This window comes from Bos javanicus, chromosome 3 (assembly GCF_032452875.1).
Source record: "Bos javanicus breed banteng chromosome 3, ARS-OSU_banteng_1.0, whole genome shotgun sequence".
Classification (NCBI taxonomy): domain Eukaryota; kingdom Metazoa; phylum Chordata; class Mammalia; order Artiodactyla; family Bovidae; genus Bos; species Bos javanicus.
The window spans coordinates 102576159-102602635 of record NC_083870.1 but is presented as its reverse complement, the minus strand read 5'-3'; the positions used below and the strand labels follow the sequence as shown (position 1 = coordinate 102602635).

Sequence of the window (26477 nt, the reverse complement as noted above, 5' to 3'; positions counted from 1 at the left end):
TCTGATGTGCGGGGACTTGGCATGTTGCAGAAGACACTGAGACCCCTACAGGCTTTGTGACCTGTCCCTGGTCACTGAGTGCTGGCTGAGCTGGAGCCCAGCATTCCTGCCCTTCAACTGCTTCCTGTTTGCTCTTGTTCAGGTGACTCAGGAAGCCGGAGAATTTATGATCACTTTCCCTTACGGCTACCATGCTGGCTTTAACCATGGCTTCAACTGTGCCGAATCCACCAACTTTGCTACCCGGCGGTGGATCGAGTATGGCAAACAAGCTGTGCTGGTAAGTCCACTGTTTCCTTCATAATAACTGTGTCTAAAAACAGCTGAGCCAGCCAGCCAGCCTTCTTAGGTACACTGGCTGGTGTTTCTTTGAGCTGCTGGAATTGAGAAACGGAGTGGCAGGGAATGTGCAAAAGTACCAGCATCTTGTGTTCACAGAGAATGTTTAAAAACTGGTTTAGATTTGAGTTGTATAAAATGAGGTTTCCGTGCTTGAGTTCGTTGGGCATTAACACTGCACCCACACACGCAGTGCTGTTTCTTGCTCTAGCCGCTCTGGGTGTTCGCCGTCGAGGAGAAATCTGATGGGCTTCCCTTTTACTTTAAGAAAGCAGCAAGGCTGGATGTTTGGCCGGGAGTAGACTTGCTGCCGAGGTCCTGGCCTGAATAGGTGGCAGAGGGAAGGTGGACGTTGACCGTCCCGGGTTTAATGCTGAGCCTTGTCTCTTAACTGTTCTCCACGCACCCTGGCTAGCGTCCCAGTTGACTCGCCCCAGTGGCATGCGTCCTCCAGCCTTTTCTCCTGCTTCCTTTCATGTGTGAAGGCTCTGCATGGACGCGATGCCCTCAGCCTGTGAACCCAAACAGTTCAGCCTGAAACTGTTCTCTTTTTCCATTTGGTGGGAGAAGGTGGGAGAGGGGGGTGGGGGGAGCTGGGGAAGGGTCTCACCTGGAACCGCTCTGGCGCCTTGCGACAGTGCTCCTGCAGGAAGGACATGGTGAAGATCTCCATGGACGTGTTTGTGAGGAAGTTCCAGCCAGAAAGATACAAGCTCTGGAAAGCTGGGAAGGACAGCACCGTCATCGACCACACTCTGCCCACACCAGAAGCAGCCGAGTTTCTTAAGGAGAGTGAACTAGCCCTGAGAGCCCGGAAGGAGGAGGACTGCCCAGAGGAGGAGGAGACGGAGGGGGTGGAGGATGGAGAGGAGGGCGACCTGAAGAGGAGGTAACCCCGCAGCCCCTGGGCCCAGCTGCCTGGGTGGGGTGGGGTCAGGTGGGGTGGAGTAGGGGAGTGTCTGGTAGGTCCCCTCACCTGCTGAGGGGCTGCTTCTGAGCCGGGTGTTTGAGCACAGCTGAGGGAAGGTTCTTGGTGCAGGCTCCAGAATCCTCAGGTATTCAGACCCTTCCTCATGCTGCACGCAGAGGTGATGGCACCTCTCCTTGGGCCATAGTCACCCAGAGGGAGGCTCACATGTCTGTGGGGGTGTGGCTCCCTCAGAGCCAGAGAAGCCCACCTTCTCGCTGCCGCTTGAGGCTTTTTATAAAGGAGAGAGTGATGCAGGGAATGGGACTGGTGAGGGCAAGGGGCAGTGTCGTCAGTGTCTCAGCCAGAGGACCTGTCCTCAGCAGTTCCCCCCACCTGGGGCTGTGTGGGGAAGAGAGGAGGAACGTTCACGGGGGGACCTGCTGTACGCAGGTGTTCTGCGCATGCTCAGCACAGCTTTTCCCGAGCCTCATGTCGGCTCTGTGAGGCGGGGCGACGACATCCCTAACTGCACTTGATGGAACAGGTTCGGGGCCGTGAGGTCCCCAGTCTTGGGTGGCTCCAGAGTGTGAAGCAGGCTCTGGCGGCTCCTGTCAGGTTGCGTGGGGATGTGTTTGTGTAAGCGGATATACACACTGGCTCTTAAAAAGCGTGTCCTCCTCTTTGCAGCCTGGCCAAGCACCGGATCGGGACAAAGAGGCACCGCGTTTGTCTTGAAATCCCGCAGGAGGTGAGTCAGAGCGAGCTCTTCCCCAAGGAGGAGCTGGGCTCCGGACAGTACGACATGGCGGAGTGCCAGGCCGCCCTCTCTCCCGTGAGGCCCACCCACAGCTCTGTGCGCCAAGTCGAGGACAGCCTCACCTTCCCAGGTGAGTTGGTTGTGGTATTTTTTCCCCCACAGCCCTAACTGTTTTGTTCTATGTTGGATGCCACATCACTGCAAGGTCACAGGCATGACATGAGAGAGGTGGGTCTGTGAGCAGATGGTGACCAGGGTGTGGAAAGCGCTCTGGGTGGGGACACCTAGGGTCACGGAGGGACGTGGGGGAAGGCCCACAGCTGTTGAGGGAGCTGGCCATGGTATCCTGTGATTTGAGCAGGGGGCGGGAAGGGGAGGAGACAGGTGTGCCACAGGAGCTTCTCCCTGAGACGTGGGATGAGACAGCATGGGGACTGCCTACCTGCCATCTGAGAGCTTGCTCACTGGGGGCCCGAGGGGCCATTGGTATTTCAGGAAGGGACGGCGTGGTCCAGCACCGTGTTTGAAAGCCTTCCCACGGACGGTTATCAAGGGTAGATTTATCTGGAAGGAGCAGGTGTCAGCCTCGGGTCAGGCCCAGATTGGGGGACCTCTGCGTGGACAGAATTGCTCTGGGTGTGTGCTGGGAGCCATCAGCACTGTGGGCACAGCTTCTTCCATGGAGCAGACTTCCTGGCCTGGCTCGCTGGGTCTCTGCTGAGCTGAGGGGACTTCTGGGGAAGGGACAGCTGCCGTGTGCTGTGTGCTGGGCTTGGGAAGCAGTAGCATCCTCACATCACAGAGGAGGAAACCAGAGGCCCAGAGAGGCTGAGGCAGCTCGCCCCAGATCGTGCAGGGGACCCCTGTTACGGTGGAGCCAGAGTTGGAAACCAGGCCTTCCTCAGCACCCATGTTCTTTGGTCTGTGCCCCTCTCTCGGGGTTGAGATGTGCAGGAGGGAGTGGATTCCATCCAACGTGTCTTGTGTTTCAGATTATTCTGACTCCACTGAAGTTAAATTTGAAGAGCTTAAAAACGTCAAGCTGGAAGAGGACGACGAGGACGAGGAAGAGGAGCATGAAGCAGCTGTCTTGGACCTTTCTGTGAACCCAGCTTCTCTTGGACGCCTCGTCTTCTCAGGCTCCAAAAAGAAATCGTCTTCCAGCTTGGGCTCCGGTTCTTCACAGGATTCTGTTTCTTCCGATTCTGAAACCAGCGAGCCTCTGTCCTGCCGAGCCCAAGGGCAGACCGGAGTCCTCACTGTGCACAGCTATGCCAGAGGGGATGGCAGGGTCCTTCCAGGAGAGCCGTGCGCCAGGAAGAAAGGGGGCGCCACCCGGAGCATCAGTGAGAGGGAATTGGCCGAGGTATGGGTGCTGGGGTGGGCCACTGGGGGTGGGCTCCTGCAGGGTCCCCAGTGGCAAGAGGAGACCCTCAGGATGGACCTCCAGCCTGCAGTTGTGTCAAGCAAAAGCCAGGTGGCATTGGGTCTCTTTAGTTTGTTTTTTGCTGGGACGGCTTTTTTTTTTCTTCCCTGTTATCTCTATGTGACTATTGCTCCACAGAATGGCTTTGCGGCTTCCCTGGCCACCCTCAGTGGATCTTCAGTTGAGCGGGGCACATGCTCTGACCCTCCTGGCCTTCGTGGCGCAGGGTTAGAGCAGCAGTGTTTGCAGCCTGGCGTTTGAGGGTTGGAATGACGTGGCCTTTCTTACCCTGGGCTGCCCTGGGAGTTTTCCGGCCACTCCCCGTGTTCATCCTCCCCCTCCTAGTATGACACTGCTGCCAGCATCCCTTTGGAGACCAGGATGAATCCCAGAGCCGTCAACAGGGACATGTTTGCTCAGGCTTCCTCCCAGAACATGCTGTTGCCAGAAGCTGTGTTTTCTGTTTGTTCTGTGTAGAAAGGCGCTTGGTGAGTCTGCGTGGGGTACAGCAGGGCCACGTGGGGTACAGCCCAACTCAGGCCTGCCCAGGTGACCTCTCTGTCCAGCCTCATAGCCTGTGGTGAAGTTGCATCTGGGCTGAGGGTTGAGGTGGGGCCACTGGCAGATTGTAGGAGTGAGCACAGAGAAGCTCTCCTCGATTCCCTGTTCCCTTCACCTTTGGAAATTTTGTCGTTTTGAAGTTTTTATTTGCTTTTTAAAAAAACTTTTCATTTTGTTTTGGAGTATAGCCAAATAACAGTCTTGTGATAGTTTCAGCTGGACAGCAGAGCGACTCAGCCATCCGTGTGTATCCATTCTCCTCCGAAGTTTTTATTCCAAAGCATTGTTAAACTATACACAAACAGAAAACTGTCACGAGCCCCCTGTGTGCACACATTATCCCGGTGTGCGTGCATTATCTCTGTGTATTAACATTTGACGTGCTGGCTTTATCTTTTCTTTGCCTGAAGTACTAATGCTTTATCCATATTCAAATTCTCCTAATTTTTCAGCAGTGCGTTTCTGTGGTTAGTTTGCCTCTTGTCTTTAACACCCGTATGATTTTTCTTTCTGTTTTTTCTGCATCTCAGGCTCAGTTTCTGTAGATGCTGTTTCTCCATGTGGAGTCCCCCTTCCCTCTCATGCGTGGTGCAGTCTGGTGAGCCAGTGACCCCCGTGTCTCCTTCCCTGCTTTCCCATTGCCTCTGACCCCCATTCCCTGCTCTCCTGTGGTCACTTCTACAAGCGAGGGCTCTTCCCCTTGGAAAGCAGAGCCCCTTCTGTTCCTCGTGGCAGCATCCCAGTCGCTTCACCAAGCTCTGTGCGCTCTTGTGCATCTTGCTGTCTGCGCAGGCCACACTGTCCTTGTGGACCGTCCTCCTGATGTGCAACCACAGAAGCTGCTAACAATAGCAAGGACGTACTAGAGAGTAAATACTTTACAGCATTGAGGCCATATATTAATATGTATATAGTTATTAATTATATATTATTAATCTTACCATGGAGTCAAGTTTTTTCTAGGGTTGGGTTTTTTTTTTTAGGTGGTAGCAGGGCAGTAAATAAATAACAGCCTTTTTTTTTTTCTCTCCCAAATTAGGAACCCATAAAATTGGATACAGGACGTGGGCATATGGAGCTCAGAATGTCACTTTGTCACCAGTTAAAATGGTTGAGGAGAGTGGTTTTTGACCCGTGGCCAAGTAGCCCTGCTGCTTGTTTACCCTCAGAGAGATGACCCGTGTGGTCACAGGCAGCCCTGGGCCGCTCAGGCCCCCCCCCAGGGACAGACAAGCCCCAGTCTGTGTCCTTCGGCGTGTTGTGCACACAGGCAGCAGTGCAGTCCCTCTGTGAGAGGCAGATCCCACTGAAGCCAAAGCCAGGACTCCTCCCATGGAAACGTGCTGGGAGAGGAGGCTTCTCTCTTAACACGCCTCTCTGTGTGACCCCTGCTCCCAAACCACTGTGTGTCTTCCTGGTTCCTTTTCGCTCGTGTGTGGGCTTCTCGGCTGCAGCCTGAACACCTTTTCTCCTCTCGTCACCTGCCGTCTCTACCACCTCCCCCCTTGACGTGCTGGCGTCTTTGAACTACTTCAGAGTCACTGATACGTCTCGGCTGCTTGACCTCTTTGCTTTACCCTGTAGTGGTTTGTGTGCCTGCTCTGGGCTAGGATGGTACCTTCAAAGGAGCTCGTCGTCGAGGCCAGCAGACAGCTGCGAGCAGGGAGTGCTAGTCCCTGGTGATCTGCATCGCAGCACACGTGGTGGAAGTGTGCAGCTCGGCCCGGGGTTGGGGTAAGGGGTCAGGGACGGCAGGAGAAGGTTAGCAGGAGTGTGAGTCTGGTGGGGGAGAGGGTTCTCTTTGGAGCTGGGGCTCATGCCAGCATCAGGGCAGGTTGGGGTCCACAGTGGTTTTGTTGGTCTCAGTAGGACGAGAGGGCCTTGGGAGGTGTGGGTGGAGGGTGTCAGGAGGCCCGTCCTAGACCTCTGCCTGTTCTCTGAGACTCGACTTCAGTGACAGGGCGAGGGGGCAGTGGAAGTTTACCTGACATGTGTTTTTGGAGAGTGAAAATTTCTGTAACATGTCTTTTTCTTTTTTTTTTTTTTGATGCACAAAGATACATATGGAGTAATACAGCAAACCACAAATACTCATCACCATCACCGAGATCTAACAGTTAATATTTTGGAAGCCCCATATGCTTCATCTGTCCTTTTAATTTCCTGAAGTATTATATAGCAAGCAAATCATGACATGGATGCCATGCAATTTTCTTCCTGCTTCAATGTATATCTCTGAAAAATGTGGGTGTGTTTTAATCACCATGCTGTTATTATACCTAACAAAATTACAGAAATTTTCTAGCATCATCTAATACTCAGTTCGCAATCAGTTTCCCCAGTAGTCTAAACAAAATGTATTTGACAGTAGGTTTGTTTGAATCGACATTTAATTAGTCTTACACCTGACATTTGTTTATTATATGTCTTAATTCTGCCTTGATCTAGGGCTGTGCCCTTCTGACCCCCTATCACTGACTCAAGAAACTCTGTCAGTTATTCTTTGGACTGTCTGTGAAGTGTTCTTTTAGCTTTGCGTTGATGTTTCAGAAGATCATCTTGGAAGCAATGTAAAGGTTTTTTGGGGAAGAAGGAGGCAAAATTAGAAACAGTAGAGATTCTCTTCAAGGTGGGATTATGGATGATTTTCACTTCCTGCGTTTATAAATTGTTTGAATACTTTTATGAATACCATGTTGTTTTTATAATTAAATACTTGAGGACAGGAGGGGAAAAAAAAGGTTTGCAATAGGGAAATCAGTTTGGAACCTGCTTCTTAATCTGAGAGATGGTAAGGACCTGAGCTGTGTGGTGGGGGGTGGGGGTCTGGGGCCGCTACTTGGAAGGTAAGAGTGGGAGGGCACCATGCGGTGACCTGGGATTCTGGCTTGTGTTACTTACCGGATGGATGGAGGTGTGTCTGTGGTGGGTGAAAGTCACAGGAAAAGTGAAGGGGAGTTTGTGGCTCGGGACGTGAGTGCAGTCTGGGGCATGCTAAATGCCACCTGCGTGTGCGGCAGGCTGTGGAGATGTGCATACACACGCCCGAGATGGGTAGATGGGGGAATCCTCTCCACCAGGAGAGTGTCGTTGGGTGTGGAAGAGCTCCCCGGTGGGGCGTGGAGAGCAGTTTTCGCAGTGTGGGTAGAGGTGGAAGGCTCGGGAAGGAGAAGGACAATGAGAAGAGAGCGCCAGAGGTTTGGAGAACTAGGAGAGGGTGGTGTGTGCAGAGCCAGGGAGGAGAGCGTGGAAGGCAGTGGCAGCCTACTGAGTGGGCCTGTGTTGAAGAGGGGGTGATGGAAGATAGTGGAGGTGCTCTGACAGGAGCGAGTGCTGTGGTTTCCAGCAGAGGCAGGAGACGAGGGGATGGCTGCAAGAGGGTTTTTAATCGTAATATATGCATGACATAAAATGCCATTCTACTGCTTCTTGGTGCCTCACACCGCTGTCCTGCCGGCACCAGGCTTTGGAGGGGGGAAGAGGCCATTTGTCCAGTAACAGGCCCCTGCTTACGGGGACACGGCCCTTTTCACAGGCCACTAGTCGCTTCCCAGCTGCTTCCCTGCCTCCTCTAGTCTCTCTAGCACTTTACTCCTTGTCTGTGTTGCTGTCTTGGTCTCAGTGCGGTTGTCCCAGGCTAGTGAAGGTGCACTGCTAGGAACCAGGCCCTGGGCCACCTTCAGCCTTGCTTCTTGAGGCATCAACGTGGTCCCCAGGGCTTAGCCCAGGAGCCTCTGTAAACAGGGGTGGAATGAAGGGAAGTGTAGCTCCAGTTAGGAACTGACATGAGGGCTGATTCACTGGGCAGAATGGCGGACTGACAGTCAAGGCTTGGGCAGAAGCTAAGACACTCTGCCCATCCCTGGAGAGGTCCAAGAGCATTGTGTCTATATTTGGAAACAGCTGGGCTTTGAAGAACACCCTGGTGGGCTCCGTCCCCATGCTTTAAGTATCCCTCAAAGTGTTATCTGGCCCGCTTGTCGTTCAGTTTGTGTGCCGCCTCTTGTATCGGGGCCTTGGTGAAAGGGCCCCGGTGACTGGCTGCTGAACCCCCACCACCTGAGTGGTGAGTGGTGCACAGTGATGAGCCTGCTGCAGAAGTTCTTGTCAGTTCAGGCTGCTTTGAAAAAGTGAGTTCCCCGAAGAAGGAAAGAGAACGCTTGGTTCTTCTCTGTACAGAACCAGCCCCATCAGGAACATTGACCTTGACCTGGTTGCTCACATGAAAGGAACTCCGGGAGCCTGGAGCTCCAGCCCCCTTGCTGGCAGGGCCTGGGAGACCCGGCATGCTCTCCGACCCTCTCCTCACCAAGGGCTCCGGGCACAGTGCTCTTCACCTGCTCTTGTCACTGGGTTGCCACTGGCCCTGGCTCATGTGGTTAATTGGTTGAAACAGGGTTTGAGCCCAGTTCTGTTCCTACGGGCATTTAGAAATTGGAGTACATTGCAGGGAAAGGCAGAACTGGGAAGAGTATTTAGCCAGAGGCGGTGAAAATGTGGAAGGATGTTCAATATGGATAGATGCGACTGCTTTGGTTAGAGGCAGAGCGATGGTAGCAGGAAGGGCAGCTTTAGACTCTGGCTGGGTCACGTCTCACTGTCTCTGCATCGCCCAGCAGCAGGCATGGTCCTCTGGGCGCATCTCGAGTGTGCAGTAGGCACTTTGGTTAAAGAGGTGTGGACAGAGGCAGCCTCCTTTCCCGGAGCCACATTCTGGTGTTCTTGGTCCTGACCCCTCTGCCTCCTCCAGGAGTGAATGAGAGGCATTTTGCTTGCCTGTAAAATGATTAATCTCCACCTCCTACCGCCATGTGCATTTTCTGTTGCTGCTTTAACAAGGGACACAAATTTAGCATCTTCACTCTAATTTGCCTTCTTCCGGTTCTTCAGTTCAGAAGTCTGAAATGGGCCTCATGGTGCTAAAGGCAAGGTGTCTGCCTTCCTTTCTGGGGGCGTCCTTTTCCTTGCCCTTTCCAGCTTCCACAGGGCGTCCTTATTGCTTGTCCCTGACCCTTTCCTTCCACCTTTGAAGGCAGCAACATCTGGCCAAGTCACAGCACTTTGACCATGACCTCTGCTACCTTCTTCGATTGTTAAGCAGCATTTGAATACATGGGGCCCACCCAGACAATCCAGGATGATGGTCATCTGAATAGCAATCTAATAGTTCTTTGTCCTGTTAATCTAATGTATTCACAGGGATTCGGACTGTGCATCTTTGGGGGACAAGCTTCTTCACTAGTAAAACCATACTCAAATCCCCTTTCTTAAAATACAATTGAAGGAAATTTCCTTCTCAGCTGTCATCTCATTCCTTCCCTTTATCTTCTCAAAAATTGTGTGATGGCATTCGCTCCCTGGTTCCTTATTGTGTATCTACTGGAGTTTATCTCTAAAATAGTCCTGGCACCTCCCAGTTGCTGAGTCCCTTGGCCACTGCTCTTCTGTAGTCTGGACTGTGGATTTCCCCCTTGAGGAAACCCCCCTCTCCCCAGGATCTCCTTTCTTCTTCTTCTTTCTCCTGTCCTGGAAGGCATGGCGTCCAGTCACTTTATCTTCCACTGATCATCTCATTCACTTCATCATTTAAATTCTGAGCCCGATGTCCAGGATTCCTAGATCCACAGGTCTTGCTCTGACTTCCTTTCTGAACTCCCAGGCTGAATTTCTTCTTGCCCCCTCCTGCTGCTGCTAAGTCACTTCAGTCGTGTCCGACTCTGTGCAATCCCATAGACGGCAGCCCACCAGGCTCCCCCGTCCCTGGGATTCTCCAGGCAAGAACACTGAAGTTGGTTGCCATTTCCTTCTCCAATGCATGAAAGTGAAAAGTGAAAGTGAAGTTGCTCAGTCGTGTTGGACTCTTAGCGACCCCATGGACTGCAGCCTACTAGGCTCCTCCGTCCATGGGATTTTCCAGGCAAGAGTGCTGGAGGGGGTTGCCATTGCCTTCTCCTTCTTGCCCCCTGGGTATTTCCAAATGAAGGACCCACAGACGGGTTGTGTGTACCATACGGAATGCGTTTAACTTGGCTTGTTAACCACTCCCCTCTCATCCACAGGAGCCTTCTTAGTCTCTCACCTTGGACACCCAGGAGACCCAGGCCAGAAATCCTCACCACCTCTGCTCCGTTTATTCTCACACCTGTACTTCCTGGTCTTTGCCATAACTCACTTTTAGGGTTGTTATCGAAGTAATCTTCATAGTAGGGGGTGCAAGAAGATAATGGAGGAGCAGGAATCAAATAATGGAACTTTATTTTTAATCCTTTCAGTCTGTTTTAAGGTGTGTATAAGTACATTACTATATATAACTCATCAGTAAGTATACACGCATTGGGTGCATATCCCTACATTTTTTATTTTCGTGATTACACTATCAAATAAATTTGGTGGGTATTTCCAGTCTGTTGAGCCGAAGAACACCCTCCTTACGTGACCTCTTACTCACTTAAAAAATGTAAATCAGAAGCAGGGGTCTTGTGGTCAGAATGGAGGCGGCCTGGAGCCCCAGCCTGTTCACTCCAGTGGCAGCTTTCATGGCCCCTTCCTGGTGTACATTTTGGAAGGCGCCGCTTTAGACTGCTGGTGTAGTTCTGGTCTGATGAAGTCTGTGATAGTCTTCGTCTCACTTCTCCACATCACCGCATGCCGCCCTAGGCATCACTGCTTGGGTCGAGCTAGGGAGCACACCCTAGGGGCGTGTTTTATCGCACCTACCTTCCCCCGCAGGCCTTTGGACTCAGTATGTCTTGGTAAATGTTTGTTAAATGAGTGGGCAAACAGACACTCAGTTTAGGGCTCTGTGCTCAGCATTTGGTTTTTTCCTGACGTTTTCAAGTGTGACTCCTATGTCCTGGGGCTCTGTGTAGTGGCACATGGAGTCTGCAGGTCCAGTGTCCCTTCTCCGAGGGGGCACTGTGATGCTGCCCTTTCTCTGCAGCACTCTAAAGCTCTGGTTTCTGTCACAGTTGCAGAGTGGGCCTCTTCCAGGCCTCAGGTCCTCGTTCAATAGGTTTTGCCATAACCCGTGTCTCCTAAAGTCAGTACAACCAAGTTTTAAACATATCGATTAGAAGGAAACTCTGATGTGGTATTATTACTGATTGAGTCCTTATACTTTAAACCTACTCACATTTGCTCTGACATTATGTAAATGCAACATTAAATCAGCCTTTCTCTCTGCAGCAGGCCAGGGTTTCAGAGGCGTGCTCTGTCCTGGCTGGTGTTCTCTGGAGAAGAGGAACAAATAGTGTCAGCTAGAGCTGAGGTCTTGAAGGTGCAGGGGAAGTGGCCTGTTTTCTTTTTAATGGGTCGGCTACTCCTCTCTGCTTTGCTTGTGCTCGGGCCTTTCAAACCTAGATGGCCCAGGTGCCCAGCACTTTATAACAGCTGCTGCTGGCCTTCTTGTCCAAGGAACGGGGCCTCCAGTGCCTGTCTGGGCTCTCAGACACAGCCTCGTGTCAGTGAGCTTCAGGGAGGGGCGCGGCTCTTCTTTAGAGCTGGAGCAGGTTTGTTTTAGGTACGTTTGTTTCACCCTGTTTCTGAGGTCCACACTTACTAAATCCAAAAATGGTTTACACAATCCTGGTTTGGCTGATTTGCATGACACTTGTCACTTTAGCTTTTTCTAAGACAGGTGTTTTCCATATTTGGTTTTATATTTGTTCCTTTGAGTCTCTCTGCCCTGCTCTTTCCTTTGGTTTCCACTGTAAGACTGACTTCTGCTGTGTCCCCAAGTGGCGGGAAGGCCAACTTGATTTCTTCTTGTGGTTTGCCCAGGTTGCGGATGAATATATGTTTTCCCTGGAAGAGAGTAAGAAGTCCAAGGGCCGCCGTCAGCCCTTAAGCAAGCTCCCCCGCCACCACCCACTCGTGTTGCAGGACTGCGTCAGCGATGATGGTAAGTGGTAGTTTCACTCATCTCCAGAGGAAAGGCTCTCAGCACATCAGGACCTTCTCCAAGACCTCGGGAAGCCACGCGGAGGGCCGGGGTGGACCTGTGGCTTAGCTGTTCCCCCCAGGTATTCCGTGCAGAGGGCTGGATTTCAGGGTATCAGACTTATTCTCAGATTTCACTATAGGTTCGGGTGTCTTGGAATTTGCCTATTGCGGGATCGTAACACGCAGATTCTTCCTTCGCTTCTCTTAGGAAGGAGTGGCTGATTGTTCAGGGGAGCAGGTTCTGTCACTGATGCCAAGGGCCGTGTGCTGGATGTGTGGAGACAAAGATTAAGCTAAGATATGTCCATGCCCTCAGGAAGCCCACGGGGTAGTTGACTGATCTAACGGGAGGAGGTGGTGATCCAGGCGGAGGGGACAGTGCGAGTAATTAACCCTGGCGTGAAGACAGGCAGGGAGGTATATTCAGAGGAGCCAGCCCACTGTGGCTGGGTTTTCAGAGCCAAGCCAGGGCGTGGAGGAGGAGGAGGAGGAGGAATGAGGTAGTTGTGAGCTACTTCTCATGAGTGAAGAATTTGCCTTGGGCGCTCTGAGCCCTGGAAGTGTTTCGCCAGAGGAGGGGCTTGGCCTGATATGCATTAGAAAGATTGTTCCTAATGATTGTGTTTAGAAGGAGCAGAGGGCTTTTGTCGCAGCCTCTGTGAGGTCCAGGGGTCTGAACTAGGAATATGGAGAGGACCTGGTGACCCCATGGGGAGGATAGAGCCTGCGGGTTGGACGTGGCGCTGTGCGGTTGGTGGGACGGGGAAGCCTGAGCTGAGTGCCTCCCTAGGTTCTAGAGTGGGTTGGGTTTGGAGACCTATGTTCAGTGTTTAGGGAAGATGTAGACCGTGGAGGGTGGAGGGGGTATTTATATCTTTATTAAGGGGGGCCACTCAGGGAGGGGGCGTAGAGGCTGGGGTTGGGAGGACTGAGGAAGAAGAGGCGGTGAAGGAGACAGGGGAGTAGGCAGGGATGCACTGGAGGAGACTTGCAGCCCAGAGCGTGATAGCCATCAGTACAGCGTGGCCTCCTGTGCTGCCCGGAGCTGGCAGAGCCTCCGAGGTCCGCAGTGACTAGGCCCCTTGTTACTGTTGCCTGGTGCCCCGTCCTTCCCTGTCCTGTCCTTGCCCACACCCGGGGCTGGGTGGGAAGGCCCAGAGGCTCCTCAGTCAGCCCTTCCCCCTGCTCCACAAGTCCCATGTTCCCTCTCTGCTGTGATGTTGACGCCCACCTTTGCTCTTCTCCTTTGATAGAGGATCACGGTGAGCTGGGTGGGGAAAGCCTCTCGAGAGCACGATTTAGAGTCTCAGAAGTCCTCTGTGGTTTTTCTCCAGCTTCAGGGTGGGGGCTTCAGGACCTCTAGGTTGGCAACAGCCTCACTTCTGATTTTTCCCCAGTGCTCTAAAGCAGTGCAGACTAAAGAAAACTGGGAAAGCTGGAAAAGCTGGAAAGATAACTCTACAGAGAGGACCGCTCTGAACACTTCAGTGTGTCACTGTTCCGACTGTCCTAGTCAGGTGTTAAATTACGTCCACGTGTGTCTTTTTCTGATAATGTGAATGAGATCATGATATACACCTCTCTAACTTTTTATGTTTAAAAAACTTTAAATGTAGAGAAATTGAAAGAGTAAGAACACTGTGTTGCCATAATTGCTTTGTCTCTCCCTGTACATTCTTTGGGCTCCTCGGGGGATACTGGTGGTGAAGAACCTGCCTGCCAGTGCAGGAGACGCAAGAGACCCCTGGGTCAGCAAGATCCCCTGGAGGAGGGCATGGGAACCCATTCCAGTATTCTTGCCTGGAGAGAATTCCTTGAACAGAGGAGCCTGCTGGGCTATAGTCCATATAGTCTATATAGACTCACAAAGAGTTGGACACAACTGAAGCGACTCCCCATGCACGCATGCGTTGTTTACCTATGGGCATACATATCTGCTGTGTCATTTGAAAGTAAGATGTAATTATCAAGTCTTTTCATTTAAAGTGAACCAACAGGCATCTTCTACGTAGGATCATCTCCTGTGTAAACACTTGACCTCCGAAAGTCAGGAGTAACTTCATAATACCCTCTGATTCTCAGTCCATAGTCATCTTTCCCTGCTCATCCTAAAAATGTGTTCTTTGCTCTAAACCAGTATGAACCAAACTAGGGTCATACATTGCATTTAGGAGTTTCTTCAGTCTCTTAGTCTCGCACACCCTTCTCTCCACTTAAAACTTTTTTTTTTTAATTGAGGCATTTAGTGAAGCGCATAGTGAGTGCCTAAACTGTACAGCCTAACGAGGTTTTATCTAGGAAAGCTGTGAAATTTTGGTTCCTACAGTTTTCACTAAACTATTGAACTTTTTCATCGTTTATTCAGTATTCACAAGTAGAGTGGCTCTTGGCCGCTTTTGGTTGTGTAAGCACAGCAAGTGTGTGTGTGGTCATTTTTCTCTGGTGATTGTGAGCGGTCTCTTTCTGTTTCTCTGTTCCTGTCTCGATCACTCTTGTTCTGACTAGGATATGGAAAACGTGTGCTTGGATTTTGGCACCATGTCTCCTGTTAAGGCCTGATTGATGGAGCTTGTAGGGGTTGATTTTAACTGCAGTCCATTACGGTCGCCTTCACTGAGATCACATGCATGGCAGCTGCCAGATCCCTTTGGATTAAACTTGATTGAAGGTGGAGGAGATAACTGTTTGTTTGCACTGAGCTTGGGTTGCAAGGAATAAACAGATAAATGGGTAGCTTGTGTCGTATGTTCCAGAGCTTTCCTTGGGCTGCTCAACATAGGTCTCCAGGGTCTCTTGGAAGGCAGTCCTGTCTGGAAAAAAGTGAGGAGGTCATTGGAAGAGTTGTAGCCACAGATTGCAGGGCTCCCTATAACACCATCCAAATTCTGGCGGAGTCCTTTGAAAATCACCCCTGCCCTTGGCCTTTGTCACCCACAGGTTCTCGGGGTAGTCCCGACCTGGAACCGGAAGGTCCCAGCTTGAGCTGAGCTCTTCGGCTCTCCAGGAGGAGCCACAGAGCAAGGCTGGTGCTGCCTGCCTGACTCACACCTCTGCTTCCTCCTCTAGAGCTACCAGAACAGCTGACCCCCGAGGAGGAGGCTGAGGAGACAGAGGCCTGGGCCAAGCCCCTGAGCCAGCTCTGGCAGAACCGACCTCCAAATTTTGAGGCTGAGAAAGAGTTCAACGAGGCCATGGCCCAGCAGGCCCCTCATTGCGCTGTCTGCATGATCTTTCAGACTTACCATCAGGTAAGCCCTCGTATCCCCTCTGTTTACCCAGTGCCAGCACTCAGGACAGCTAGCTTTAATGGTGGCGACATAGTTTGGGAAGGGTGTGTTTTTGCCCCATCCGCCTGCTGGATGGAAAGGCTTCACCAGGCAGGTGAGCACGTGGGTTTCACTTGAGAATGCTCTGGGGAAGAGCAGAGGGTGTGGCTTGGGCTCTGGGGGATTCCCGGCTCCCTTTGGCACTCAACACTGTTTGCTGAGGAATCTGCTCTTTCTAGTAAGTGATAATTCCTTCTAGGTAGTTTGTCGTCCTGGCCAGTCTGAAGAACTGGGATTCTTTAAATCAGATCCTCCAGCGTTGTCTCTGTTCTTCCTTGCCCATAGCCACTGTGGATGTTGGCAGCAGTGGAAAGGCACTTGGGAGGGGCAAGAGTAGGGGCTTTGCGGGAGGAAGAGGGATGGGAAAGCACCCTGGCTGAGCCCAGCCGTGCCCCTCCCACTCGTGGGGCATTTGATGCCTCCACCATCATGGGTCTCTTTGAGTCTAGCTCTTGGAGGCCAAAAGGGCACCCACAGCAGCCTGTGCCAGAGGACCAGCTCAGTCTCAGCTGGGACCTACACAGGACAGCACGTAGGGAGCCAGTCCCGTGTGCTAGTTGGAGTGGCGTGGCTGTCCCTGAGCCGGGCAGGGGCCCCAGGTTCATGTTTGCCAAAGAATGAAACTTCAGACCCATGTACTTTGAGTTAGTAACTCATTCTTTCTTTCCAGTGACCAAAAAGCGAGCCCAAAAGTTCACTACGTGTCCTTGACTGGGCGGGAAGCAGGCAGATGTCCTGGCTATTTATCTGTCGAGCGGGGCTCAGCGTTCCATGAATGGCACAGGCTTGGGGTTGACATGTTTCTGGGCCCCATCTTTGGAACAGGGGGTGTATGTGCCATCCAGCGGCACAGCCCGCAGATCCTCGCAGTCAGGCTCTTTGCCAAGGGAAGGACATGGACACAGTGTTCTTCCCGAAGGGGCTCCAAGCCAGGAACAGCATGTGGGGCTCTAACCATGTGACAGAGCTGCAGCTCAGGTGACTGCTGACATGGCCTCAAGAAGAATCTGTGCTGGCCCGGGGGAGCACCTGCCCTGGGGCCTCTCTCTGGGTGGGGTGCCGTGCCATGCAGCACAGAGGGAGGCCCCTAAGAACAGCCTCGCCAGCCTCTCAGTGCATTTTATTACCGTCTGGTTGGGAAAGATTGAAGTCCCAGTTGCCTATTACCTCTCTTCCTCTTCCCGGTTGTCCCCGGGGGCCTTTGTTTGATGCTGCTTTGAGAAATTGAATTTGAGTCATTAGAGGTAACTTCAATTAGCAGCTCTGGGATAATGGCTGTGCACCTGGGAGCCGTAGCCGGCCCCGTCAGGAAGAGAGCAGCTTTCTGCTGACAGAGCAGGTGGGGAGTGCAGGACCCAGGTCGGGTCCCTGAGGTGTGCGCTTGCCCCCTCCTTAGGTGGAGTTTGGAGGTTTTGGTCAGAGCTGTGGCAGCGCTCCAGATTTGGCCCCCCAGACGCAGAGGACCAAGCCATTGATTCCAGAAATGTGCTTCACCTCGACTGGCTGCAGCACGGACATCAACCTGTCCACCCCTTACCTGGAGGAGGACGGCACCAGCCTCCTGGTGTCCTGCAAGAAGTGCAGCGTCCGGGTCCACGCCAGTGAGTGCCTCACCTCTTCTCTGCATGCAGTCTCAGGGCAAGGGCATCTGATCAAGTCCTTCCACCTCTCAGTCTCCCGACAGCCTCCCAGCTCCCCACCCCACTGCCCCCCCAGTGCAAAGATTGCTTATATGTTGTTGGAGTGGTCAGATTGGGTCTGTGACTTGGGTCTGTGCTCGTACTGTCCACCCTGGGCTGTCGCCCTGGTTGCAGATACGTGGAGGGGAATAGTCCCTGCTGGTCACTGGGTGTTGGTACCAGTGAATCTGGTTTCTGACTTTTTGAGACTTTGGTCCATACCATATGGCTGATTTGTGGGGGCCACGGCGCTAGAATTCAGGGGTCTCTGTAAGATTTGCTTGTCGCTTTGGGAAAGGGTATTTGGAGAGGAGCTGCAGGTCTGCCTTCTGACTCTGGGTTTAATTTGCTCACCTCGGTGTCCCTGTTAGGTTGCTACGGGGTACCCCCTGCAAAGGCTTCTGAAGACTGGATGTGTTCTCGGTGTTCAGCCAATGCCCTGGAAGAGGTGAGCGCATCCATGCAGTCGCTGTCTCCCCGTGAGACGCGCTTGCTCAGGGCCACTGTGTTTCACGTGGACCCTGCCCCAGCGGTCTGAGCAAGACCCGGTACACAGTGATGTGAGAGTGTTGTCAGAATAAACCCCCCCGCCGTGAGCGCGCTTGCTGCCCATCTGCAGCGGGGCCTGATGGCGTCTGGAAGCTGTTTGCCCCATTGTGTCAGGACCAAGTAGAGGTCCTCTGGTGAACAGACCACTGCCCCCTGTAAAGAATTGAGCCATCAGGGCAGAGCATCAGAACAGGGCTCAGATGTTCATTTTGTGCCTTTCTCTTTATTCTTCACTCCTCTCTGGAACCTGGCAGTACCCGCATAGGAGGCAGGCAGAGCCCTGTAATGCCCACAGCCTAAGCAGGGTATCATTCATGACTTTCAGTTGTTATTATTAACAGGGAAGACAATTAGGTTAAGTCAGGCGAATAATTGGTGCACTTTAGCCCCGAGTGGCCTCCCTGTCTTCCTGCAGGGGAGTCCTGGTTCCGGGGGCTGTGCAGGCGAGGCCTCCCATGCTTTCTCATGTGAAGGCTACAGTTGCCTGAAGGAAGTCACTAGGAGAACAGATTGGATGTTAATAATTCGGTGGTGACCACTCCTCCTCCCCTACTTCTTGGCAGGACTGCTGTTTGTGCTCATTACGAGGAGGAGCCCTGCAGAGAGCCAACGATGACAGGTGAGTTTTCTGAGCTCTGAAGCCGTGTGCAGGCGTGCCACCAGGGTAGGGGCTGTCATCCACATGACTGATGATGACTTGGGAAGCACACTGTTTGGGGCTGAAATAGCATCTCCAAGACCAATTTTAAAGATGGGAAGCCAGGCAGTCCAGAGCTTCCCCTTGGAGGCAGCATTGTAAGTTACACCCTTCTGGAGAAGCTAAGATGGACTCACGAGGGTGTGAAGACCCCGTGAAGATGATGCCGGGGCTTCATGGTGGACAGGGGACCTGACGGGTTAGATGTGGGGCTGGTGCAGAGGTGGCCGTGGCTGTGGGCTGTGAGCCCTTCCCAAAGCAGACTCCCTGGCTGTCGGGAATGAGGGCGCATGTCCTTCAGGAGGGTGTTGGGACATTGAGGAAGCCCAGCTACACCTACCCACTCGTCAGCCAAACCCATAGAGGGTTCTGTTCCTCAGTCCGGAGCTGGGCTTCTCTGCTGCCAGCAGGTCACTTTCAGTCAGCTGAATATTTTAAGTCTTTATTGAATCTGTTGCAGTGTTGCTTCTGTCTTTTTGTTTTGGTTCTTTTGAGTGCTGGTCATGTGGGATCTTAGTGGGGTCTTAGCTCCCCATCCAGGGATCAGACCCACACCCCCTTGCGTTGGAAGGCGAAGTCTTAACCAGAGGACCACCGGGGAAGTTCTGTGAGCCGAGTTTTTGTGCTTGGTCCCGGCTTAGTGGTTCTGGGGTAGAAATGTCAGGTGAATGAGGTTTTTGCTCTGAGGCCTGGCTGCCTAGGGGAGAGTACTCACAGGTCGATGGGGAAACAGCAGGGAGGACCCTGCTTCCAGCTGAAATCCTTAGCGCACACACCACCAAGCCTCTTGCCTCGCAGGCATCCCCTTCATGCTGCTCTGCTCACTCCTTCCACTGCTCTGGAGCACTTGCTGCCCTGACTGGAGGGCACTGTGTTCCTTACAGTCGCCAGAGTGCTGTTTAAGTCCTCCTTTTCTTTGAGTGGAAATGGCTCTGCTTGCACCTCCCACCTTCGCCATATAATCCTTGGTCTGCCCTGCGGAGCTGTGCAGAAACAGACCTGTCCCCACTCACACACTGCAGGTGGCCCCACGTGGCCCCTACACCGTCTTGTCGTATGTAGGTTTTCACCTGGCCTGATCCTGAGAGCACTCACCATCTTAGTGGAGCCCATCTAGGTGCGTGTTAGTTTCTCCAGCTGTCCCAAACTTTAATTCTCTGAGGGTGTCCATTGAACACACCTCTCAGAGTAAATGGGGCTGGACAGAAACGAAAGAGTGATTCTGAGGTGGACGAAGGGAGCAGAAGGGAGAGGTCATTTTGGCCCTGGGAAAGGTTTGGGCAAAGGCGTGGAGGGGAGGGCTGGGCTTACTGGCAGATTGGGGCCCATTTGGAGATATTTTGAGGAAGCGCCCAGGTTCTCCAATTAAAGACATCTGTAGGGAGTTCTCTAATTTATTTTCACTTTCTAAACCACACCCCCAGTTAGCTGTGGCTCTGTGTATTTAGCGGCAGGCTGTGAGTGGTGTAAACAGTGTGATGCTGTGCTGACCTGGGACTGTGTGGTGGGGACCTTTTCCCACTTAGTGTGGGAGACACTTCTGGTCTTAACTCTCTGGGTCTGAGGACCTTGCTGGGAACTTCAGGGGTCACAGTGGCAGAGGGAGGAAGCACCACAGTCAGGCCCACATCAGAAGAGGCCATGCTCTTCAAAAGCGGCAGTTGAATTTTTGTTCTCTGTATCTTTTTGTCCAGAGTTTGCCCCAGCTGTGCACGTGCACGTTTATTTTTAGTCCTGTACAGTTCCTTTGTATTTTGTCGCTTGAGGAGAAATTTGTCCAGGTAGAAGCATTGCAGCATTGTGGCAGAGGGTCCCAGGTCCCAGTCTGTCTCATCCCCCTTGCCCTCCACCCCCACCTCTATACTCTAATTCTAAGAGGTCAAAGGTCTCTTCTTCTGAAGCTTCTTATGCTGGACAGGGGCTGCAGACCATTGCCTACACTTCGCTGACTGTTCCAAGGACCTGTAGGGACCTGGGCCACTCTCTCCCAGAATGGGTTGAACTCTTTGAGCCATCCTGAAGCCTTACTTCGAACTGTTGGAACCTAGAAGACACAAACTTAACCAAAAGGTTAAACAAACAGGGCTAAAAAGGAGAACCATGATAGCCATTTAGCCATTTGAAGAGCCCGGAGCAAAAACAGGGTGTTGGGAACAAAAGCAGGTACTGAACATGCACCCTGGACTCAGCACCACCAGAGGGGTGGGCACACCATCTACCCTTCTGGCCCGACCCCTAGACACATGTTACTCTCATCCTATATAAGTCACAAGCTTGCCTCCCCACCCTGCAGGGAGCAGGCAAGCAAGGGAACTTGTTCTTTGTTCTTGCTCCCCCTTGCTACAGCAGGGCCTCTATAAGCCTTGCCTGGGGGAAAAAACCAAAAACAAAGAAGAGAAAGCCATAGGGTCTGAGGGGACTGAAGTGGCCTTTGCCTTTTGGCAGATGGGTCCATGTCTCATGTGCGGTGGCGATTCTAGAAGCAAGATTTGTCAACATTGCAGAAAGAAGTCCAGTGGATGTGAGCAAAATTCCCCTGCCCCGCTTCAAACTGGTAAGGAGAGAGAGATGAGCATGTGACTGTGCATCCTTTCTCTGTTTCCAAGGCTCTGGGTAGAGGGGAACATAGCACTTATGAGGGCATCCCCTGGCTGGTCTTGTGCCCCTTGGTTTTGGGCGTGATTTAACAGTTCTCACCCTGTGGTTAAAACTACTTAATGAGGATGTCTGTTATCAGATATGAGATTAACAGAGGGTGTATGCACCCTCGTGTTTTGGGAAGCAGGTGGGCTCTTGCGTGTATGGCTCTGTGCATTTGGGGGAGCAGTAGAGGAGACCGTCCCAGTTTCTGCAATATTTGGCCTACTTCCCCTGTGTTGTAGAAATGTGTCTTCTGTAAGAAACGGAGGAAAAGAACTGCCGGCTGCTGTGTGCAGTGTTCTCACGGCCGTTGCCCAACTGCCTTCCACGTGAGCTGCGCTCAGGCTGCAGGCGTGATGATGCAGCCAGACGACTGGCCTTTCGTTGTCTTCATCACCTGCTTCCGGCACAAGATCCCTAATTTGGAGGTGAGGGGGCTGCCATTCTGGAATCCGCTTGACCGTTTTTCCTGAGTCATTTTCTCTGCAGGCTGTTCATTTGTTGTGTCAGCAAGTTACTTCCTTAAGCACTATGCTTCTCAGAAATGCTAATGAGTGTGGAATTAGGAGGTGACCCCTGTCCATCTCTGCTTCCTGCCCTGTATTTCCTAATCCTGGGGTATCAACTGCCTTGTGGTTGATTCCTTGTTTGCCTCTCCTCCTGGATAAACTCCTTGAGGGTCCGTGTCTTGTTAATCTGGGTGTCAGGGACATTGCAGAAGCTCTGTAAATATCGTGAACTTACGGGAAGAGTAGTATACCATGAGCCCTACATGGCACTGATTTTCTCTAAGTAGTGAAGCTTAGTGAAAGCTGCATGAAAAGGTTTGGATTAAAGGTGGCATTGATGTGGGTCTTAAATAATAAAGGGGAATTATGAGCAGGATGCAGTTCAAGTCTTCAGAAACAGAATGAGCGAGCCTCAGGAGGAGGAACGTGTAAGACTGGGTTCTGGGAACCTGGTGGGGGTTGGTACTGGAAAGGCAGGCAGTGCCAGAGGAGGAAGGCCCTGGGCTGCCACGTTCAGTTAGGAGTCTGACCTTTCTTCCATTAGGAGAGGGGAACTTGATCAGTATTATGACTTCAAGCTATATTTTTTAAAACCATTCTGGTTTGAAGAAAAGATTGAAGGAATACGAATTTGAGGCCAGGAGACCAGTTAGCTTAGGTGAGAAGTTGAGGTCTGAAGTGGGAACACAGAGGCAGAGCTTTAGGATCACAACCAGCGCTGGATCCCACAGTGGGTGGAACTGATGGGTCTGTTGACTGCCATGGGGAGAGGAAGAGGGAGGTGAGCGAGTGTGGATTCCATCCTTAAAGATGGAAGGGATGCTAATACGATATTAACTACGTTCAGGAGCTGAGATGGGCCAGGGCTGTTTTGTAGGGGAAAGTGGGGGAGATAGAAAACAAGGGAAGGACCTGTAGACTTTGATATTGCTGGAACATTCTGGCTGAGGTACCAGGAGGCAGTTGGATTCACTGGATGAAAATTTGGATATTATCAGCATTTAACAGGATAGTTAAAGCTAATTCCTATTAGAAACTGGGCTCTGGAGATTCCTAATAGAAGGAGCAGATGGTAGAGCAGGAAGCAGGGAAAGCAGCTGAGAAGCAGAGAGAGACATGGAGAGAAGCAGAGCAGCAGGGGGCTCAGGAGGGCCTCATGCTGTCGGGGTGGCAGCGCTGTGTGCACCCCACCTTGGGGCTCCAGGGGCAGTCAGGACAGGAGCCATTGTGCCTTCCGTGAGGTGCAGTCTAGTAGAGGGGACGCCCATGAAGACTTGTCAGCAGTGTGGTAAAGAACAGTCATAAAAGGAAGGACGCAATAGAGCACCGGCGCAGAGGACAAACTGTCCCTTTACCGTTTGGCTCTTGGAAAAGGCCTTGGCTGACTGGCTCTTTCTTCTTCTCCTTTAGTTACTTACTTATTTGGCTGCCTTGAGTCTTAGTTGCAGGACATGATTTTCATTGTTCGTTGCAGCCCAGACTTGGTAGTTGTGGCTCGCAAGCTTAGTTGCTCTGTGGCATATGGCATGCTTAGTTCCCTGACCAGGGATCGAACCCACATCCCCTGCACTGCAAGGCGGATTCTTAACCACTGGACCACCAGGGAAGTCCCTGGATCCTCCGCTTTCGTAAATATATTCTACTGAGTGCAAGAGGTGGTTGGGGGTGGGTTGGGAGCTTAGGAAGAAGGGAAAATAGTCAATGAGGAATAAAAGCCTGAGGTACTTTTGGTGAGGGGGTAGGAGTTTTGTTTTGGAACAGGATTGTGATGTGGTGGTGATTATTATCCCCCCCGCCCATCCACACACCCTCACATTGGCAGCTGTAGATGGCTGGTACTATAAGGAAAGGTGGGTACTGTTGAGTATTTCTTTTACTAATTCATTCTTCACCCACGTACTGGGCATGTCTGACAGTTATTTGTGTTTTGTCTTGTTTTAACTTTATTTATTTTGGTTGGGCAGCTTGTGGGATGTTAGTTCCCTGACCAGGAATTGAACTTAGGGAACCTCAACCGCTGGAGAGCGGGGAATTCTCCAGGCACAGTTTTAGGTGCTGGGAACATACTAGTGAATGAGGTAACAGTGCCTGCCTTCCTGCTGCATTTCCTGTGGTTGAAAGATGTGTTGAAACAAGTAAACATACAGTGTTAACAGATGCGAAATAATAGTAAAGCTGGATACAGGAATGGAAGAGGAGGTAGTAAGCAGTGTTGTCCCTGAGTTGACTCTTGGATGTGAGGGAGCCAGTGTGCAGAGAACTGGGGAAGAACCTTTCAGGTAGAGGGAACAGAGGTGCAGAGACCTTGAGGTGGGAACACGCTTGGCACGAGTGCTCAGGACAGCAGGGAGGCCAGCGTGGCTGGAGCGCAGAGCTCGGGCCGCTTAGGGAGGGGTGGTTGACCCGAGGCTGCCAGATACTCTGTGATCTCATTTGCATCAGGGGCAAGTTCAGAATGGGAAGAAGGGTGATATGAGGGCCCCAGAGACAGCAGAGTCCTTGTAATGAGGAGCTGTGTCATAGACAGCTGAGGACATCCAGGGAACCTCAGTCTTTGTGCTCTGACCCTGAGGGTAGAGCTGGTGGGAAGGTCTGTGTGGAGTATTGTGTGGGGGCCCCGGGCCTGCTGCACGTCCACTTTGATGTGTGTCTGGACTATGTGGATTAGTAGGTGCTCTCTGGCCAATTCCTCACAACAGGGAAGTCACAAGAGTCTGGGGAGTTTGGGGTGAGACAGGATGGTTGGTTGGCATAAGGACCAGTTGCGTACTGTGAATGAGGGAGGAGCTACATTATGGGGGAAACGTGACACTAGGTTTTCCCATGTCCTGGCCGGGGTGTGGGTATCTGGAAAGACCTATGCCGTTTACCTTTCCATTCTCATGCCTCTCTTTCCCTGGTGAAGAGGAACCAGCTTATCTTGGTCCCCATTTGCTAGGCCTGTCAGCTCAACATGGGCATAACCCAAGCCTCTGTTTTTTTCCAGCGTGCCAAGGGGGCCTTGCAGAGCATCACCGCAGGCCAGAAGGTCATTAGCAAGCATAAGAACGGGCGCTTCTACCAGTGTGAGGTGGTAAGGCTCACCACTGAGACCTTCTACGAAGTCAACTTTGATGACGGCTCCTTCAGCGACAATCTCTATCCTGAGGACATAGTGGTAATGTCTGCGTGGAGCTTCTTGGGCATTTTGGGATAGGGGTATTTCTAGGTTTGACTGACCGTGTGCCCACCTGCCTTTTCTAGCCAGGCCCATGGATCCATCATTTGGCCCCCAAACAGAAAGAAGTGTTTGTACTGGTCTTTCTATACAGAGAACATTGTATGCCACTAGGGTACCCTGGTTTCTCTAGAAGCTTGTAGGAAGCAGTGTTTTCTGCAGTAATTTGAAACATGCTTGTATTGCTCAGTTGGTAAAGTATCTGCCTACAATGCGGGAGACCCGGGTTCAATCCCTGAGTTGGGAAGATCCCCTGGAGAAGGAAATGGCAACCCACTCCAGTACTGTTGCCTGGAAAATCCCATGGATGGAGGATCCTGGTAGGCTACAGTCCACAGGGTTGCAAAGAGTCAGACACGACTGAGCAACTTTGCTTTGCTTACCCTTAACTCATTGGAAAAGACCTGATGCTGGAAAAGATTGAAGGCAAACGAAGGGGACGGCAGAGGATGAGATGGTTGGATAGCATCACCAACTCAATGGACATGAATTTGAACAAACTCTGGGAGATAGTGGAGGTCAGAGGAGCCTGGTGGGCCACAGTCCATGGTGTCGCAAAGAGTCAGACACAGGTTAGTGACTGAACAGCAACAGCAACAACCTATGAAGGTGTTCTGATGCACTGGATGAAGAGCCCAAGCTTTGGAATCAGATCAGTGTGCCAGTACCTGCTCAGCAGCTGTGTAATTTCTGGAGAATTTTCCAGTTACCTCTTTTCTACCATGCCCTCTTGGTAGATGTGTGGAGTGTGCTTTTGGTTCTTTACAGTTGAAGGCTTTGGAGGCTGAATAGAAGCTGCTTGGAGATAACCCTGGCCTGACTGTGTTACCAACACCTGAGACACTGGAGGCCCGGCCTGGACTTGGTCCTGGGTTTTCTGGCTCAGGACTCAGCACTCAGTTCAGGTTTCCCCTGTTGCTCGTCTCTCTGTCCCCATTCCCCCACCCAACCCCCAGCCTTTTCATGTTAGACTGAGCACTAGCATAGTGGGACGAAGCCACTTCTTCCTTTAACACGTCCACACACATTAGCAACTTAGCTAAAGATCCACTCATTAGTTGTAAGGCAGAATTCTATGTATTAGCAGCAGAGATGGTATCAGGTGTGTCTGTGGCAGTAGGCTAGCTATGCTTTGTGATGCTTTTCCAGTTTGGCAGGCACTGGGCTAGGTTCTTGACTCGGGGCTCTGTCAGACTCGGGTAATGCCAACTCAGAAGCAGGAGGTATCTGCAACTTAGAGAACTCTCAGGACTCTTAGACATTATTACTGAGGACCCTAAAGAGCTTTATGTGGATTATGTCTATTAACCCTTGCCTGCCTGTGTTATCAACAAGGTTCATTATTTGCTTGTGATTTTCTATTGGCTCATTATTAGTAGAAATTAAAACTGAGATTGATTTGAAATAGTCCATTGTTTTTAACAATTTGAAGTAAAACGAAAAGTATTAGAGGAGTGCCAGTTTTCTATAATTTTGCAAACTCCTTTAATGTCACAGCTTCATTTTGTTGGAATATATTGTTTTGGTTAAAGTGTATGAAGAAAACTCTGTCTCACATAGATAAGCAGTTGAAAAAGTGAGTATTTAAATAGCCTTCCAGATGATTGTGTTCATTCTCCTTTGATACTGCACCAAACCTCAGTGCAGTAGTTAGCTGCAGTGTGGACTCTGAAGGCAGCTTGGTGAACATGCTCTCTTAAATTCTGTTGGTCTGTCTTATACTGAGAATGGATCTTTCACCCATGGTGATTGTGAACCCTCATCCATGTTGGTGTAATGGGCTATGCAGATCTTTCAGGTATTGTTAAATTTTATTATACAGTACCAAAAAACCACTTTAATTTGTAGCACGAATCTCAGAAAAGTCTTTAAATTTTAGGGAGCATCAAGCTCATGGTGGTGATACGACTTTTCTGAAATTATAAC

The 26477-nt window shown here is 51.4% G+C and overlaps 1 protein-coding gene across 7 annotated transcripts in view; it reads left to right on the top strand.

The window, feature by feature from the left end:
* KDM4A (lysine demethylase 4A) overlaps window positions 1-26477 on the top strand; it is a 74408-nt gene that overhangs the window by 10614 nt on the left and 37317 nt on the right. For 4 of the 7 annotated variants that reach the window (XR_009735474.1, XM_061412172.1, XM_061412171.1 and 1 more), the window contains exons 8-19: window positions 143-280; window positions 978-1228; window positions 1937-2136; window positions 2999-3372; window positions 11773-11893; window positions 15001-15182; window positions 16657-16861; window positions 17311-17387; window positions 18052-18107; window positions 20631-20739; window positions 21068-21253; window positions 24321-24491. Coding sequence is in view for 5 of the 7 variants with exons in the window: in XM_061412172.1 (XP_061268156.1) it covers window positions 143-280; window positions 978-1228; window positions 1937-2136; window positions 2999-3372; window positions 11773-11893; window positions 15001-15182; window positions 16657-16861; window positions 17311-17387; window positions 18052-18107; window positions 20631-20739; window positions 21068-21253; window positions 24321-24491 (2070 nt within the window). In the remaining 2 variants the exon portion in view is untranslated. Of the gene's footprint in view, window positions 1-142; window positions 281-977; window positions 1229-1936; window positions 2137-2998; window positions 3373-11772; window positions 11894-15000; window positions 15183-16085; window positions 16239-16656; window positions 16862-17310; window positions 17388-18051; window positions 18108-20103; window positions 20607-20630; window positions 20740-21067; window positions 21254-24320; window positions 24492-26477 lie in introns of those variants that run through there. The other 3 variants (XM_061412174.1, XM_061412175.1, XR_009735475.1) reach the window with 3 other exon arrangements.